Source organism: Muscardinus avellanarius (assembly GCF_963383645.1).
Source record: "Muscardinus avellanarius genome assembly, chromosome: 2".
Taxonomy (NCBI): Eukaryota; Metazoa; Chordata; class Mammalia; order Rodentia; family Gliridae; genus Muscardinus; species Muscardinus avellanarius.
Window position 1 is genome coordinate 75854878 of NC_137787.1, and position 19025 is coordinate 75873902.

The following is a 19025-nucleotide window of genomic DNA, read 5'->3' on the forward strand; positions in this document are numbered from 1 at the left end:
CTTAATGCTACAGAACTGTGAATGTAACTTCTGAATTTTAAAGATATTTAATCAAGAAAAACAGTGTTAAGGATGTTCAGAAACATGGAGACAGAATGGCAGCTGAGAAATATTGAAGGGCTGTGCAGTAGGGCCGTTCAGTGTTTTCTCATTATATACTTTCTAGAACTAAGACAGTTTAGCAGTGTGCTATTAAAAGGATACACGTAAATTGAAACATGTTTAGAAAGAGCAGATAGGTCTATGATGGGCCTCTAACCACATCAAGGCTAGAAGGAATGACTTGACATTTGGTTTCCAGGGAGTGTTATCTTTGAAACATCTATGTATGCACATCTGTATCATCTAAAGATGTATAATTTAGAAAATACTATGTGCCGGGCTTTCTTCTAAAGTTAATAATCCAACACAGAGCAATGAACAAGAAAAAAGTTTTGCTTTTCAACTTTACATTTTAAGTGGGAAAACAAACAAAAAAAATAACAGCATGTCAGATGAAATAATACTGTAGTACTGAAGGCAGGATAAGGATAAGCCCAAAAGCAGGGAGAAAGGGAGGGGTGTGTGTGTGTGTGTGTGTGTGTGTGTGTGTGTGTGTGTGTGTGTGTGTGTGTGTGTGTGTATTTTTAAAGCAGGGTAGCTAGAGAAGGCTTCACTGATAAGGCAGTATTTTAGCAGAATTAAGACCAGAAAAAAGTAAAAGCCTGTTATACTAGGATGCACATGGTTTGGTGATCATACAGGAAAGGGGAAGTTACCCCAAACTGGGTTCATGAAAGGTTACTGGTAACAACCAGGAGTTAAATCTTGAAGGATAAGTGGGCATTACACTGGAGAGTGGTTAGATCAGCATTAACGAAGGTGAACAGTCCAGGTTCTTGCTGTCACTTACAAAATGGATCTGTTCAAGTTATTGTGCCTTATAGTTAAATGTAGACAGCTGGCACTCAAAATTAAACTGGTGGTAGATTTCCTAACATAAAATATGGAAATATCATCTCCTTCAGGTTTATACTTATACTGCTTTTTCAGAGTAAAGTTTATTTTCTTCTATCACTAGGCAATCACTAAAGTAGATAATGATTATTATTATGACCATGTATTAATAAATAAAGTGTTCATACAGGTAAAGCTAGAACCCTAAACTGAAAGTGGGCTGTGTTGAGTTTAATAACACAATGAAGGAATCCTATCTGAACTCAAGTTTACATAATTCTTGTTTATTTTTTATGGTACTGAGGATTGAAATCAGGGACATTCTACCTGAGTTACACCCCCAGCCCTATTATATTATTTTTTATGATTATTTTTTGGGGGGCAGGCCTGGGGATGGAACCCAGGGGCTTTCGATCTCCGAGCTACACCCCCTGCCCTATTTTTTTTTTCTTTATTATGGCTCTACTAAACCTAACATTTGGGTAGATTTATCTCACTAATCTTATTTCTGCCAGGTCCCACTTTTAACAAGCACCAGTTGAAATAATGCGTATTAAGTATATTTCCAAAATTAAAAAAAAATGCACCTAAAGAGAAAATAAAACTCACAAAATTTATTATTTTGTTCAGTCTTTTATTATTTCCTCAAAGTATTTATCCCCTAATTACTAGACCAGGTATTTCCCCTAATTTGTTAAACTATATTTTCATAGAAAAAATACAACGGTTTTGAATAGGGAACACACAAATATATAGTATTATCTAAATGAAAGCAAAAAAAAAAAAAAACTTCAACTTTAGTATTCCCCTGAATCTAAATTCCCTAATCAGACAAACCATTAAACCCTATCCCTAAATACCACTGTTCCTGAAGAGATCAATAACATCTGTATTTGTCAAACCTTACTTCAGAAAAGAAAAGGCAAACCTAGCTTGGTTCATGCCTGGAATCCCAGTACTTGGGAGGCTGAGACAGAAGGATCAAAAGTTTGTGGCCAGCCTCAGCAACTCAGTGAGATCCTCTTTTAAAATAAAAAAAAGGGGGGGGGGGATGGCTGGGTACAGTAGCTCAGAGGTAAAATACCTTTGGGTTCAATCCCCAGTATAAACACCACACACAAATACACAAAAAAACGCCAAGGAATACAAACAGGATTGGTGAAGCACTTTACAATCTTCAGTAGGACAATGAACTGCAAAATTTACTTGAAATTTTGAAGTATGGCCATTTTTCAAATTAAAAGACCTAAATATTGAATGTATATTATTTCATGTGTCAGAAATCCTGCATACTTACATGATGAAATTATACTTTTCTTCTAAATGCAACACTTTAAATATGTATTCTCTGATCTCCTATGTTCTTTTTCTTTTCAGATAACTACATTTTGATATCAACTTTGGTGATTGCTAGCACAGTGATTCTGACAGTTTTGGGTGCAATCATTTGGTTTCTCTACAAAAGAAATTCTGATTCTGGTTTCACCACAGTGTTTTCAACTTCATCCCAATCACCTTATAACGACGACTGCATTTTGGTACTTGAAGATGAAAATGAGTATGCTGTTTAATCTGACTAAATTTTTGGTAACCTCAAATCAAGACATCAAATGCCTTGGCGACTTCTGTGCAAGATTTTAATATAAAACTTGACACTAAAAACTACAGCTTTTATAGTAATTCTTTATTCTGGTAACTTTTAAATGCTATGACAAAAAGTAACTATTTGGTTCATTATAAAAGTTGGTTTTATTTTTTCTACTTTTTTTGCAGTACTAGAAATTGAACCCAGAGGCACTCTACCTCTGAGCTACACCCTCAGCCCTATTTTTCATTCTTTACTTTGAAATAGGGTCTCACTGAGTGGCAATGGGCCTCACTAAATAGCTGAGCCTGTCCACAAACCGTGATCCTCCTGTCTCAGCCTGCCAAATGCTGGGATTACAAGTGTGTGCCACCACACCCAACTATAAAAATTGGTTTTAGAAAAGGAATGATCTTAAATTTAATTTAGAAGCTTTAACCAGCTCCTCAAATGTAAAAACTTTAAGCTGAAAGTCCAGTAAGTGAAGCTTTAACAAAAATCTGAGGTTACCAAGCACTGTGTGAATGTATGTCATTTTCTATATGACCCATGTAAAAATAAAAACAAAAATCCAAAAATCCAGCCTACTTGCTTTACCTACTTTTCTTACATTTAAGTTGAACCAATTTAATGATTTAGCTTACTCCTTCACTGATACAATGCTTTTAGACATCATTTTGGACCACAAATAGTATTCTGCCCTAATCACAAATTATTAAAATTTTGCAAATTATTTGAAACAAAAAAATATCTGTGTTCAGAAAGGCACAGAGAAGGCTGATGATGAGGTTAATAGTTAACTACTGACTCTTTAAAGAATTTCCCCCCCGGAGTCCTATTTCTACTAAATGTATTGCACACTCTAAAAACATTCAATTTTATCCTCTAATAACATGAGAACAGCTAGGCATAGTGGCACACACCTATATAGCCAGCAGTTGGGAGGCTGAGACAGGAGGATCACAGGTTCAAGGCCAACAGCAGCAACTTATGTCCTTGGCAACTTAGTGACACCCTGTTTCAGAATAAAACAAAATATGCTGAGGTTATAGCTCAGAGGTAGAATGCCCCTGGGTTCAATCCTTAGTAACCCCCCTACCCACACACACACAAAGAACTAAAACTAATCATTCCATGTTGTGCTGGGGATAGAACTCAAGAGCATTCTATCTTTCTACACCACTAGCACTATTTTATTTTTCATTTGGAGATAGGGTCTCGCACAATTGCCTGGAGCCTTGCTAAGTCACTGAGGCTGGCTTTAAACCTGCAATCTGACTGTTGCAGCCTCCCAAGTACTGGAATTAAGGATGTGTGCCACCATGCTGGGCATTAAAGAAAATTGTTTTTCAAGTTAGGCAATGCAAAGATAATAGGCATGAGTTCAGCAAATGTTTTAGAAACCTTGCTGAATAAAACGGGATGTGAAATTTTAATAAAATTCTTGGCTATAAGATCTAAAGTTTTCTTTAGGCATCAGTTTAAAAGGAAACAATTCAAACTATAAAATCAATCAATCAATATGCACTTTATTTCAAACCAAGGTTTTACATACTACCAACAAACTAAATGTGGGCAAACTGTTCATTCACATTTGAAAAATTACATGGTTTCTATTTAGGTTTGAAAGAATAGTTTGTTGCAGTAACATCAGACTTTAATCTGAAACCACCTGAAGATATTTTTAAATGTATTCTAAGAGTGTTTACAGGAAAAATACAATGTTCAGGAAGTATACACAACTCATGACCACAGTGTAGACCATTCTTGTTGAATAGGTAATGGTCATTTGTTTTTCAAAAGGTAGTGAAAAATATTAATAATCATCAAATAAATGCTCAAAATTACCAAGGAACATCTAAAAATGACAAGGATCCAAACAAGTTATTTATATCATATTTATCTAGAAAGAAGTGACAACACTAAAAAACACATTGAAAACCAGTGTTTTAAACTTGAAATGTGGGATTTAAAAATATTCTATTAACTTGAGATTGCAATAATTTTTTTAACCAAACAGTATGACAGGCAATTCTGATATTATTTAAAGCTGTAAATATTCCTAAAAGGAATACCACACATATTATAGCCTATCAAATCTGCATTTTGAAAAATCAATACAAAAACGTATCCATCATTTCTACATCTTTTTATTTATATATTTTTAAAATTAGGTTTTATTGCTAAGTGAATCAGAATTCAAATTAAATTTGGAAACCCAATATAATGCTCTTTTATAACCTTTCTGTTTAAATTTTTTTTAAAACACTGGAAGTAAATGATGATTAAAATGTGATTGCAACTTAAGGCATTTTTAAAAGGAAAACTAGGTGCCATTTGGCATTTTATTTCAAAAGCATATTTTATATCCCACTTTTCTCACTACAAAGAGACTAAAACACAAACCTTTTTTCATAAATACAACTACAGTAATCAGAACAACAACAAAAGGGTTGATGGACACTGCTTAGATACTGAAAACAAGGCAATATTCTCCCACTCATTTAAAAGAAAAATACTTTTGATTACCAGTTTACAAACATCAGATTTGCTGGGCAGTATTAAAAGGTCCAGCAAAGTTTTAATTCGGTAACAATTGAGAATGAATATATATTTACATGTACACATGTACGTATATATATTCATTTTATATAGTCAATATATTTAATAGGCATTCTTCCACAAAATTAATTCATACTTAATTGCCAGATTTAATAAACACTTGTTCACAGATCATCCATTTGTCTTAAACGAAGTTAGGCAATATCAAATGTTCTGTTATGGTCTCCATCTTCTTCAGAATCATCCTCTGAAGCTGTTGAAAGAAAACAGGATGATCAAGATGATTTTAAGGGGGATGAGAATGGGAGGTGTAAATATGAAGCCAGAACAGCAATGACTTGTAAAACAAAAATCCCAATTTAGTATACTGTTTGGTCAAAATGATAAGTTATCATGATAGAGTTAGGGTGGTTTGATTGTGGGTGATGCCCATCCACAACGCCCCCACCCCCATCTTTTTGTGATGTTATACAGTTTTTATAAAATGGAAATGCTTAAAAATGTTGTTCAAGAGCATCTTCTAAAACGTTTCCGAGATCAATTTGTGTTCATAGTAGCTAATGATATATAAACCAGAGAAAAAGTGAATTTAAGGTAAGTCCTCTCACACACCTGAGTAGAATCTGGCTTATTACCGCTGCATGTTTGGTGCATCCGATGAGAATGAAAAAAAATGTACATAGAATAATAGGTTATGGGTGTTCTTGCAATTTATATCAAAGCTATGTCTATACAATGCCAAGAAAAAGCTCTATTTTATAAGTCAAAAAGCTTTATATAGACACAGCCCAAGTTAAAATAATTGGATTCAGTAAAAAACTACTGTTGAGATATTATTCCCATGTCTCCAAACTGTCAGAAACTTAACATTTATAACATTTCTGACCTCAACTTATTTGAGTCATCTATGGCTCAAGATTTAATAAATCATTTGAGAATGTCTTTATGAAGGATACAGTAGTAAAACACCATGTATTCTGTAGACTGCTTTACATGTGAAGGAAAAAAGTTCACTGAAAGAAACATTTAATCATCATCTCTGCTATTATCAAGGGCAGAAAGGTTTAATGTAATCTTTTCTTGTATTAATAATGGAGAAATTAAGCAAGTGCAATCAACCCAGAGCATAGAACAGAAAAAGTATTAAATTTATAGATAAAACTTATTTTTAATAAATGACATCAAGCATATACCCAGCTCATGACTAAGGTAAAACCTATGTTTGAGTTTAATGTTAAATCATAAAGACATATCAAACTAAAAAGTAGAATAGCCTTTTAGAGAAACTTCTTGTGTGATTTCTATTTTAGGAACTTCTTGTGTGATTTCTATTTTATTAATTCTAGAGAAGAAAATTCAGTTGAAGTTAATTTTCACACTACATTAATACTCTAGTACTTTGGGATTTATAGCACCCACATCTTTCACTGTCGGCTGAGTGTGGGTCTATTTCACTTCTAATTTTTTCTTCTCTCTTGCATATTGAAAAAAAAAGAAATTACTATGTTTAGAAAACTATATTCTAATGAGAATGCTACTTCTAAAAAATTAGAAATCTGGGGGAAATACACTGAAACAATACTATCATCACATATGACAAGTATAAATTGTAACTAAAAACAAGAGACTTTTATATAATATGACCAATATAAGAGTTCAAAACAGAGAAGTTATAAAAGAAAAAATTTACATGAATTCCCACTGATTCCTTTAATTTTCATACATTCTAATTAAAACAAAAAATATGTGGTCTGGTTTTATCCCAAATCCTTTTAAAATTAGTACAGACTCAGTAACAAAAATCCATGTCTTAAAATATTCAAGTAATTAAAAGGTTTTTATATAAAGACTAAATTCTCAAACTATCTTCAAAAGATATTGAGCTTCCTCTAAAGGTAAAAATGTTATACAAACTACATGTAACACTCCCAAGAATTTTGAAAATGTGTATAGAATCAACTGGAGAATACATGCTTACAAACACATCAATGAGTGTACTGGGAGAGTGAGCTTATGGTATTGGATGAGAAGGTGAACAGATAGGGGTTGGATCAGGTAAGTAATCTGGATTTCCCAAGAGCTGTTCCAGACACACCAATATCTGTATGCCCACCAGCTATGAAGCATCATGGAGGTGTTACAGAACTCTAAGAAAGGCAGGTTATGAAATGCCTTTAAAGATTTGGGAATTAGGTACCTATGAGCCCACATAAAGGTCTTCATGTTGGAATGTAATCTTTATTTATTGGCACTGGGGATGGAACCCAGGGGCCCTGTATCTCTGAACTACACCCCCAGTCCTACTTTTCAGTCTTTTTTTTTGGAAACAGTGTCTCACTGGTGGAGCTACTCACCTATTAAAGGTCTATTAAGCTTATGGCTTTTGTAATGAACTCAGAATCAGGACTTTCCCCCCAAACTATCTATATGCTCAAACAAAACTTTTTATGATCAAACTGAGCTAAATAACAAGTAAAAGTTCTTAAAAAAAAAAAAACTTAAGAAATATTGCTTAAAAGGTAAATTTGTCTTGTGTTAAATCAAAATAATTAAAAAAGTAAAAGTAAAATACTAGTGGTTAAATATTGCATCCTTCTATACCTCAAAATATTTGTTTAAAATATGCTGTTTAAAAGTATCAACTGCCCAACCACTTTTTAAATCAATTTTGATATTAAGCCTACAAATGAAACTAATTTGGTAGAAAAGAGTATATATACTTAGGTTTTGTTCTCTGGGTTTAATTTGCAAAAGTAAATTCAACAAGTCTGGGGAGGGGAAATTCCACCTACTTTCGAGATCTTCCATATGTGCGTGAAGAGTTCTTGCAAGGTTAATAAACTAGAAACAATGCAGAAAGAAATACAGTAGTTTAAATGTTGCAAATGGATCTAAAAAGAGAATCAGTATAGGAGATTCATTTCTATTTAAGTCAAACACCATTCTAATCCTTTAAATAGGGTACTTTCTCCCCCCACATAAAAAATTATAACCATAAGAATATTATTGTTAAATGCTTTATATGGTTATCACATAGAAACCAGTTCCTTGAAACTGGGAACAGATACAGTCATTTTTCCAACTGGTATTGTCTTCCTATGTAACACTTCTAAAAAATTATGGAATGGGGGAGGAGACCCCTTGCTATTTGGATTCAAATGAATAAAAACATGCCAAAATTTAACTCTGTATTTTAAAAAATCCTAACAATGACTTCTACATTAATCTTAATATATTAACTTTTATTTTTTTTACAAAGGTATGACTTTGTAGACCTTACATGTTTATATGATTTATTCATGCTTAAAAGTTGAGACACCTTTTTTAGAAATCATTTGATGGCATGAACTAAAGTTGGGGCTCAAGCGTGGGAAGGAGGGATGGGGAGGGAATGGGGTGGGGACCGTGGTAGGGGCTAACTGGGCGAGATGTGCATGTATGTCTACAAAAGTATTTTCTTTATACCACTATGATGTATGAATACATTGCACCAATAAAAAATAAATTAAAAAAAATAATAAAGTTGGGGCTCATGATTTCTGAAGTATTGAGAAATCTAGATATAGTTTGTTTTCTCTCAATAAAGATAATCTGAATTGGCTCATTTTTACAATATCCACATGACAAAATTATTTTACTAACTTAGTAGTTTATATATATACTGAATTACACTATTATGGAATGATTTTCAAAATAAAAACATTAAATCTTAACATGGATTCTACTAAAATTTTTATCACCAAAGTGAACACTTCTATAAAAAGTTTGATGGATATTTATGAACAGACCCCTTGGATATTTATGACAGACCCCTTGGATATTTATGACAGACCCCTTGGCCCTTCTACACAAAATGGCTAAGGTAGCAGTTTAAGTTTCCTTTGGTATGCTGAAATAAACAGCATCATGTCCTTACAAACTCCTAAAACAAGCAGCTAGTATAAATGTTCTATTATGGTTAATAGTGTATAGAGTTAACAGCAACTACATCCATCCATCCATATCTTAACATAGTTTATAATATGGACACTAAAAATTAATATACTAGTAATGTTTCATAGGATAATATGAATACATTGAAGTTAGTTTCCCATACTCTTGGGCTTTTTGGAGTTCAATTTTAGGTTTCTGTATTTAAATAATAAGGGATCCTTTTTTAATTATAAAAAATATTTAACCCTTGGTGCTTCCAACTCTGTTTTTCACTGAAATTTATTCTAATTACTTTCAAGATCTAGAAAATCCTTTCTCTAGCTTTATGAGAAAATTAGGTTGCTTGTTACAGAAAATAAGCAAGACAGCAATTTCCATTAAATCTACAGTATCTTTATTTTTAAGAAACATTTAAAAATAAGAAGTCCCCAAAGAAAATAGGATATATAAAACATTTTTCTTTCAAAGACAAACACTTATTGTATTATACCCTCCCTCTTCCCCACTCCAATATTACTTACTCGGACACGTGTGCTTGGTTCATTTGTATTTCCCATCATATCTGAAAAGCTTTGTTCACATAAGTGAAGTAACACAACTAGGTAGAGACCAGAGCTGATAAACTCATACTCAGCCTTCAATAAGGAAGCAAATAGGAGAAAAGAAAAAAATGGAAAATAAAAAAATTAGAATGTAACTGATGGTTACATTTTCCTGATAAACTAGAGGAAATGTACTCATATCCAGTTCCTGGTAGGGCAAGCCTTTCTATTAAAAAATAATAATAATAAAATGGTGTCCTTTAAAATTTCCTAAATTTCTACTAAGGCCATGAATCCAAACAGATATAAAAATCCTTTTTATTCTCAGTCTTCTTTTACATAATTTATACAAGAGTTTAACCTTTAAATCATTTGGTGGTAGAACAAATGCCTTGGTTTTTGATAAAGTTCGTAACAGATTTCCTTTTACAAATGGCTAATGACTACTACATGTTTACTTATTTAAGCTAAATCAAATACTACTAAAAACCTATTCTGATGGGTTAAGTGTTATTATTGTATAATATAATAAGCTTAGCTTAAAGGCAACAACAAATAAACTAGTAAATGTAACACTAACTCACACAGAAATTTTAATGGTAAAAATAGTGCTTTAGTGCAAAACTGTCAGACTATCTTTGTTTTAAACTACATTTCCATCCTTGTTCTGTGGTTATAAAACAGAGTTTTAGTATGTTGCATAAGTTTTAGTATGTTGCTAGCCATGAATTTGTGATACGCTTGTCTCAGAGTCCTAAATACTGGGATTACAAATGTGTACCACCATGACCAGCAAATGTACTGTTATTAAAAATCGAATTTAGCAACTGTACCATTTTTGGGTAAAAAATTTATCTGAAGAATTGCATTTTTTTAATCTTTTTATGGTACTGGAGATTGAACCCAGAGGCATTCTACCTCTGAGCTACACCCCTAGCCCTTTTTCTATTTTTGTTTTGAAACAGGTTCTTGCTAAGTTTCTGAAAGTCTTGCTAAATTGTTGAGGCTGGTCTTGAACCTACAATCTTCATGCCACAGCCTCTCATGTACTGGGATTACAGATGTGTGCCACCACACCTGGCAAGAACTGCATACTTCTAATAGTAATTTTAGCAAGTAACATTATCAGGTTCTATTGTGCATCTGAGAAATTTGTATTAAGTTCCTTTAAATGCTTTAATTATTTTGCTAATTTTTAACCTAAACTGTATTATAAATCAAGAATTAAAAAAAAATCTTAAATAGTTATTACCTTGCAAAAGATGAAGCCACTGGAAAATGAGGAAATGAACTATGAAACTACTCAGGAAGGTGGCTGTTGAACCACCAGAACCCAGGATTCACACAGAAAAAATTAAAGCCAGGAAACTTAACCAAGGCTGCTGCTGTCTTCATAATGACCTCATCCAATATTTCCTAATACTTCTAGATTATGTAAGAATACAAGTCATTAAAATGCTTGAAGAACAATAAAGATCTGCCCTAAATATAAACTACACTGCTGGTTTAAGGAGACAGGATGAGCTAAGAAGAAAGATAGTAAGAAAAATTTCTTTTAACCTACTCTCATTCTGAAAAGACAAATACTAGCTGAGTGTGACGGTGCACGCTTGTAATCCCAGCATTTAGGAGGTGAGACAGGAGGATCGCGGTTCGTGGATAGCCTCAGCTACTTAGGCCCTTTGCAACTCAGTGAGACCCTATTTCAAACCAAAAAATAAAAAATAGGGCTGGGGATGTAGCTCAGAGGTAGAATGCCCCTGGGTCCCATCCCCAGTACTGCAACAAAAAAAAGACAAATACTGTCTACCTGCATTATTCCATCTTTCCATATATTCTTTTCTCTATTCCTTAAAATACTAATGTTCCATCTGTCTACACAGACTCCTTGGGGATTTAAGACATTTCCTTGCTGAAAGTAATTTTATTTCTGGACAACTGGCTCATAAGAGAATAAAATACTGGTATTAGATACAGCATTTAAGCTATATATACTACAAATATTTCATTCTTTAGATCAGTACTTCTTAAGCCTGAACATTAACAATTAGTTGCAAGGGCTCTGAGAATCCCTTAAGTTATATACATAATTTGTGCAACTATATATTTTGTAAGATGGATCCATAGTTATAATCAGATTTTCAGAGGGGATCCATTATTCCCATGTTTTATTTTAAAAGTAAAGGCTGAGCTGGGCTCCGTAGTACCTATTATCCTAGTACTCGGGAGGCTAAGACAGGAAGATCACAGGTTTGAGGTGAGAACAGTGTGTGGTAACTTAGCAAGACCCTATTTCAAAAAAAAAAAGTGTTGAGGGTGTATACCCAAGAGGTAGAATGTCACTGGGTCCAATCTATAGTGTTCCCCTTCACTCTCTCACACACACAATAAAGACTGTTCTCAAAAGACCTTATGTTGGTGATTTCATTTATATGAAATATCTAGAAGAGGTAAATCCATTAAATACAACACAGATTGTGGATTCAGGGGCTGAAAGAAGGGAGTGAGGGTGAACTGCTTAATGGCTACATGATATTCTTTTAGAGTCATGAAAATGTTTTGGAATCAAATAGAGATTGTAGTTGTGTGACATTGTAAAATGTTCTAAAACCACTAAATTGTTCCCTTTAAAATAATCCTGATGTGCAAACCTCACCTCAATATAAAATAGGACGGAGGGTCAAGTAGCTCATATTTGTCATCCTATCTCTTTTCATCACAAGTTTACTAACCACACTTACTTTGGTTCTAGACTCACTTTTTTCCCAGACTTTTCCTTCAAGAAAAAAAACACTGAGCTCTTCATTAAAATCTTATTTAAGTATCTCAAATGTAGTTCTGGTGAAATACACTGGCCTAGTACCACTTTCCCAAGCTTTATTTTCAGTCTTACTTAGGGAACAGGACAAGTTTTATCTTAATAAACTTAAAACCTGTACCATGAATGTTTTTCACTTAAAGTTAAGAAAAAATTATGACGTTATAAACATTTGATGCAGTAGCAGAATTATTCTAAGAATACTATTATTTTTTGTTTTGTTTTGAGGTACTAAGGATTGAACTTAGGGCATTCTACCACCAAGCTAAACTCTCAACCTTTTTTTCTTTTTTAGTTCTGAAACAGGGTATCATTACGGTGCTGAGGGTCTTGCTAAATTACTGAGGCTATCCTTGAACCTAAGATCCTCCTGTCTCAGCCTCTCAAATACTGGGATTACAGGTGTGCACCACCACACCTAGCTTATTATTTTAATGCAGGGTTTCTGACCAAGATAATCTTTTCTTCAAGACCTGTCCTTTAAGCATAGAATCGACACTTACCAAATTAGGCAAAATATACTAACTTGTTCATTTGCATGAGCTCTATGTAGTTCATGAATATCAAAATCCTCCAGGTTAAGTTGCAACTTCTCTTTACAGAGTTCACAGGTGGTTACAGCCTCTAATGAAGAACCTGAAAAATTAAATGACAAGCAAAGCTTAGTTTCAGACTGTCCTCACAAAATATTTTCCCTTATACGTTTTAGGTTTTAAATGTAGAAAATCCTAAGGGCCACGGGGAAAATGGAGAAAGAAGAAAGGAGAAAGGTAGAAGCTGAGAGATAAAGTTACTACAGCAAGCCAGTACTGCCCTAAGTGTACATCCGGTCCTGCCCTATGATTATTTAATCCTTGATGACTGTGTGTGTGTGTGTGTGTGTGTGTGTGTGTGTGTGTATGTGTGTGTATGTTACTGGGGTGGAACCCAGGGGCTTTCTACCTCTGGGCTATACTCCCAGACCTATTTTATACTTTATTTGGAAACAGGGTCTCACTAAGTTGCTGAGAGCCTCACTAAGTAGCTGAGGCTGGCTTCGAACCTGTGTGACCCTCCTGTCTCAGCCTCCCAAGCGCAGGGATTACAAGCGTGCATCACCACGCTCGGCTTGACTTAAGATATTTTTTTCGCCTTCTTGATACGCATATACCCTTGTGATTGTGAGAAGCTAACAGAGGCAATGAACTGTCATTTGTACTTACTACTTCCTCCTCGAGTACACTGCCATACCACAAAACAATATTTAATGATAAAGCATCTCAAACAACTAAATTACATACTCAGCCAGTTTATTCAGACAGCCTATACCAAGATCTTGTGGAATCTAAGGAATGGGCTTGTCCTGCTAACTAGGAGGGGGAAAGTGGATCCATCCTTTATCTAGACAATAAACAGTTCTTTGGGGGCTGCTGATATAGCTCAGTGGTAGAGTGATTGCCCAGAATGTACAATGCCCTGGGGATTTGATCCCAAGCCCCACAAAAACAACAAACCAACCAACCTACCCACCCACCCAATTCTTTGCCATAAAATGAATTAAATCTTGATACATGTAAATAGGCTGAATTCTGAAAACATGTGAAATAAAGTAGACATAAAAAGACAAATATTTTGTGATCCACTTATGTGACATAAGAGCATTGGTGGTTTGGTGGTAGAATTCTCACTTCCCACACTTACGTGACGTTATCTAGAATGGGCAAATTCAGACAGAAAACAGACCAGAAGTTGCCAGGGATGGAGAGGAGGGGAAGTAGAAAGTAAAGAGTTACTGTTTACTGGGTATAGTTTCTCACTTGAGTGTCAAAAAGTTTTGCAGAGATGGTGGTGATGGTTGCAAAATATTATGAATGTACTGGGTGCTACTGAATTATTAAAAACAAGTCCAGCCAGGCGTGGTGGCGCACACTTGTAATCCCCGCCCTTGGGAGGCTGAGACAGGAGGATCGCACAGGTTCAAAGCCAGCTTAGTGCTGGGCGTAGTGGCACTTGTTTGTAATCTCTGTGCTTGGGAGGCGGAGACAGAAGGATCATGCAGGTTGGAAGCCAGCTGTGCTGGCTTAAGAGACCCTGTTTCCAAAATTTTAAAAAAGTATAAAAATAGGTCTGGGAGTGTAGCCTGGAGGTAGAAGGGCTTCCAGGAACCCCAGTACCACCAAAGCCAGCTTAGTAAGTCTCTGTTTCCAAATAAAATATAAACTAGGTCTGAGAGTCTAGTCCAGAGGTAGAAAAGTCCCTGGGTTTTCCAAATGGGGACAGGTGTGGTGGTACATGCCTGTAATCCCAGCACTTGAGAGACCCAGATAGGAGGACAGCAGGTTCATGGCCAGCCTCAGCAAATTATCATGGCCCTCTGCAAATTAATAAGCCCTTGTTTCAAAATAAAAAATAAACCAGGTGTGGTGGTCCACATCCTTGTAATCCTAATATATGGAAGGCTGAGACAGGAGGACTGCAGGTTCGTGGGCAGCATTTAGTGAGGCCCTACACAACTAGTGAGATCCTGTTTCAAAATAAAGGATAAGAAATAGGGCTTGGGGTATAACTCAAAGAACACCACTGGGTTCAATCCCCAGTACTGCAAGAAAGTAAAAGTAAAATAGAGCTGGAAGTGTAGGCCAGAGGCAGAATACTCCTCAGTTCAATTCCTGGTATAATTTAAAAAAAAAAAAAAAGTCAAAATGAAACCATTTTTTACTTTATATACATCTTCTCATTAAAGAAGAAGACGACGACAATGATGACAATGACACAGCAGCAACAGCAGCAGTAGCAGCAGCAGCCACCACAGCCGCCAGGAGTGGTGGCACACACTCGCAATCCCAGCGTTTGGGAGGCTGAGGCAGGAGGATTGTGGTTTGTGGACAGCCTCAGATACTTAGTGAGGCTCTTTGCAACTCAGTAAGACTGTTTCAAAACAAAGAATAGCCAGACATAGTGGCGCATGCTTGTAATCCCAACATCTGGGAGGTGGAGACTGAAGGATCCAGGTTCGTGGACAGCCTCAGCTTAAAAAAAAAAAAAAAAAGTTTCAGATATACTCAACATTTGATTATCTTAAGCTTCTGGCTCCAATTTGATAGGCGGTAATTTTTAAAGCATGTAGCCTTTTCTCTTATTCTTTTTAGGATAGGGCTTCTAACTGAAAAATGTCCTAAATTAGAATAAGGAAAGAGGTTTAAATTCATACCAACTCACATTTCTTGAGTGTTTGGTTTCAAGAAATAAGCAGAACATTTGAGACTCAGAAGAGATTAAGCAGTAGACCCTGTCTTCAAGGAGCACATAAAAATATTATATCTCCTTTAATATAAAACAGTACATGTAAAAGAATAAAATATAGCATAAAGTCCAAGATAGCAGTACATATCAAACTGTGGTCAAATCAAGTTACGTCAGATTTTCACTATGCAGCCAAACACCATTTAGTCAACAAGATAGTAACATTATGAGAGTGATCCCCTAAAAAAAGTAATGGAGCTGAAAGATTCCTATGACTCGGTATAGCTGTGTAACATCACAGTGCAATACATTACTCAAAGTTTGTGATAATGCTGGTGTCAAAAACCTATCCGACTGCCAGTTATAAAAGCATATACATACAATTATGTACAGTATATAGTACTGAATAATAATAACCAGCTGTGTTATTGATTTATGAATTTACTATACCATACTTCTTAGAGTGTACTCCTTTTGCTAATTAAAAAAAGGTTTACTGTAAAAATATGCTGGCAGAGGTCTCATACATCTTGTATTTACTATGTCTTTATTGGATAATTCTTTCATACTTAATTCAATTCAGTCTTGTGTTGTTTTGTTCATCACAGCCCTAAGAGCAATAGGTTATCACACACACACACACACACACACACACACACACACACACACACACACACACGTAGATGTCTCTGTGTGTGCTATATATATATATTATAGCCTACAGTGGTAGCATATCTCTAGGTTTGTGTGAGTGTGCTATGACATTTGCAACAAAGACAAATTTACCTAACAATGAATTTCTCAGAACCTACACCCATCATTAAATGTTGCATGACTGTATTTCAACTGTATAAACAAAACCCAGGGCGTTTTTTTAGAATATGCTATAATCAAAATGCATCCAGAATATTTTCTTAAAAAAAAATTTGTACTACTAACTAAATTCAGGTAAGTCCATGTTATGACTGGAAGTAGAATTGAAAGGGACATGAGAATGAGATAAGTTAGGAAAATAGATCAAATTTATAAGTATATAACTATGTGAGATTAAGAGTCTAATAAAAGTGTAATTTTTTTTGGGGGGGGGGTACTGGCATTTCTGAAAGCCCTTCTACCTCTGGGCTACACTCCCAGTCCTATTATATACTTTTTTTTTTTTGAAACAGAGTCTCCTAAGCCAGCGTGGCTGGCTTCGAACCTGCAGGATCCTCCTGTCTCCACCTCCCAAGCGCAGAGATTACAAGCTTGCGCCACCACGCCTGGCCAAAAGTCTAACTTTTTAACAGGCCAAGTAATACTGCAAAGTGCGATGGCACTGATATTAACTTTCATAATCTTTTGAAGGAGTTAGATAACCTATTTAAATTGGAGGTAAAAGCCGGGCGTGGTGGTGCACGCTTGTAATCCCCCCCCACCCCCGGCTTGGGAGGCTGAGAAAGAAGGATCAAAGCCAGCCTCAGCTACTTAGTGAGGCTCTCAGCAACATAGTGAGACCCTGTTTCCAAATAAAAATATAAACTAGGTCTAGGAGTATAGCCCAGAGGTAGAAAGCCTCTGGGTTCCCCAGTACCAAAAAAAAAAAAAAAAAAGAACAACAACAAAAACAACAATAAACTGGAGGTAAAGGTATTACTGGGGAACTTTTCCTGCAGCTTCTGTGGTATGGTAGTCAAGGGGTGAACAAAAGCCTCCTTTGAAGCATTAGCAGGGAAGGAGTATCCCATGTGAGCTGTAGCCTCTGGAACAAACCATTTCTTCTGCACCAAACCTCTTCTCTCAGCTGACTGTTTATGGTAATCTCAAAGGCTTAGTCACTGCCCTGGGGTGTTAATAGAATTGAGAGATGACACACAAAGTGCTGAGCATGATTCTTAACACTGAATAATGGCATGACAATGTTAGCTATTACCGAAAGAAAGAAAGAAACAACTTGACTCAACTGATGCATTGATAATTGGAATGTTGGTTTTGGGTATGGAAGAAAACAGAATATAGTTTACTGGTAAAGAATAACTTACCAAACAGCTATAAGAAATGGATTATTAAACTCTACATGATATACAAAGATAAACAAAAACAAGTCTAGTATAAATGTGGGCAGATGCACTTGGGTCCTCTCAAATTAGGTGGGAAGTACAGGAAAGAACCCTACACAAGTAATGTAAGGGAATGTAGTCTGTTCCTAGCTATGGCTTCAAACCACATTCATATTCTTTAATGACTTACTTCAACAGCCACATAGACCATTCACTCTGTTCAGCCCTACCTGACATTTTTATGTTATTATCTAAAAAGAAGTAGAAATACCGTACATCCAAAACAGAAATCTTGGTTTGCTGCCCCCCACTTGTTAAAATTTCAGGCTTCCTAATCTCACTAAAAGGAACCATTATTTACTTAGTTCCTCAAGGAAAAAAACAGAAGCATCCCTGACTGGTCTCCCTCATTCCACTATATCCAATCCATTGGCAAGTCTAAGTGACTCTACCTCCAAAACACAAAATATTTCCATTTCTATTATCATCATCACTAACTAGCCCATGCTAGCTAGCCATCACCAATTCCAGCAAGTGCTACAATAGACTCCAAGGTTGGTCTCTCTGACTCTTTTCTTATTCCCTATCTACTCCATTCTCCACAGAGCAGCCAAATAGAAGTAAGATAATTTTATTCTCTTCTTCCTCAGGTGGCTTCCCATCATACTTAAAGAAAACCCTAAACGTTAGGTCCTTTTTTTTGGGGGGGGGGTACTGGAGGCGGAAGTGAGGGGCATTCTATCTCCGAACCACACCCTCAGCCCTATTTTATTTTTATTTTGAACAGGATCTTGCTAAGTTGATGAGACTGGTCTCTAACCTGTAATTCTCCTCTCTCAGCCTCCCAAATACTGGAATTTAGAGATTAACACTAGGTTTATCTTTAAAAGTCTTGTATGAGCTAGCCTTTGCCAATCTCGCATCTTGACTCTTCCACCCCCACCCTGTCCCATTAATTATACATCAGCCACATTGTGCACCAGTCAGTTCCTAAAATACACAGGAATCATTCCCGTCTTAAGAATCTTTGTATTCCTCATTCTGAAAGATCTAGTTTCCTGTTTGGTTTACCATACTATATTGTACATCTGGGCTTGGCTTTGTAACAGGTATTCAATGAATGAATCACTCATCCCTCCCCCATAGACTTCTTATATTAATTTGCTATTAATACATCATGAGAAAAAATAGAAATCTTTTTCAAAGACACAAAACTAATAGTGAGTGTACTTTAAATAAAAAGAATTTCACATGATACCAAGGGCCACTGACAGTACAGAAGTATATTATATATATATAGTTTGTTCGCTAGTTAATGTTAGAAATATACCATAAAGAAGTGTATGAAATAAGACTAATGACCTATAATGCTTTTGTTGAGACTTCAAAAA

The 19025-nt window shown here is 35.4% G+C and overlaps 2 protein-coding genes across 5 annotated transcripts in view; one reads left to right on the forward strand and one right to left on the reverse strand.

Annotated features, from left to right (window-relative positions):
• CD302 (CD302 molecule) overlaps positions 1-2507 on the forward strand; it is a gene marked incomplete at both ends in the record, with an annotated part of 28456 nt that extends 25949 nt beyond the window's left edge. The window contains one exon of the mRNA XM_080688961.1: positions 2314-2507. Coding sequence (XP_080545087.1) covers positions 2314-2507 — 194 coding nt within the window. The remainder of the gene's footprint in view (positions 1-2313) is intronic.
• Positions 2508-5277: 2770 nt separating this feature from the next.
• MARCHF7 (membrane associated ring-CH-type finger 7) overlaps positions 5278-19025 on the reverse strand; it is a gene marked incomplete at both ends in the record, with an annotated part of 30610 nt that continues 16862 nt past the window's right edge. For 3 of the 4 annotated variants that reach the window (XM_080689216.1, XM_080689217.1, XM_080689215.1), the window contains 4 exons: positions 5278-5336; positions 7876-7924; positions 9538-9651; positions 12903-13012. In XM_080689216.1, the coding sequence (XP_080545342.1) occupies positions 5278-5336; positions 7876-7924; positions 9538-9651; positions 12903-13012 (332 nt within the window). Of the gene's footprint in view, positions 5337-5640; positions 5721-7875; positions 7925-9537; positions 9652-12902; positions 13013-19025 lie in introns of those variants that run through there. The other variant, XM_080689214.1, reaches the window with a different exon arrangement.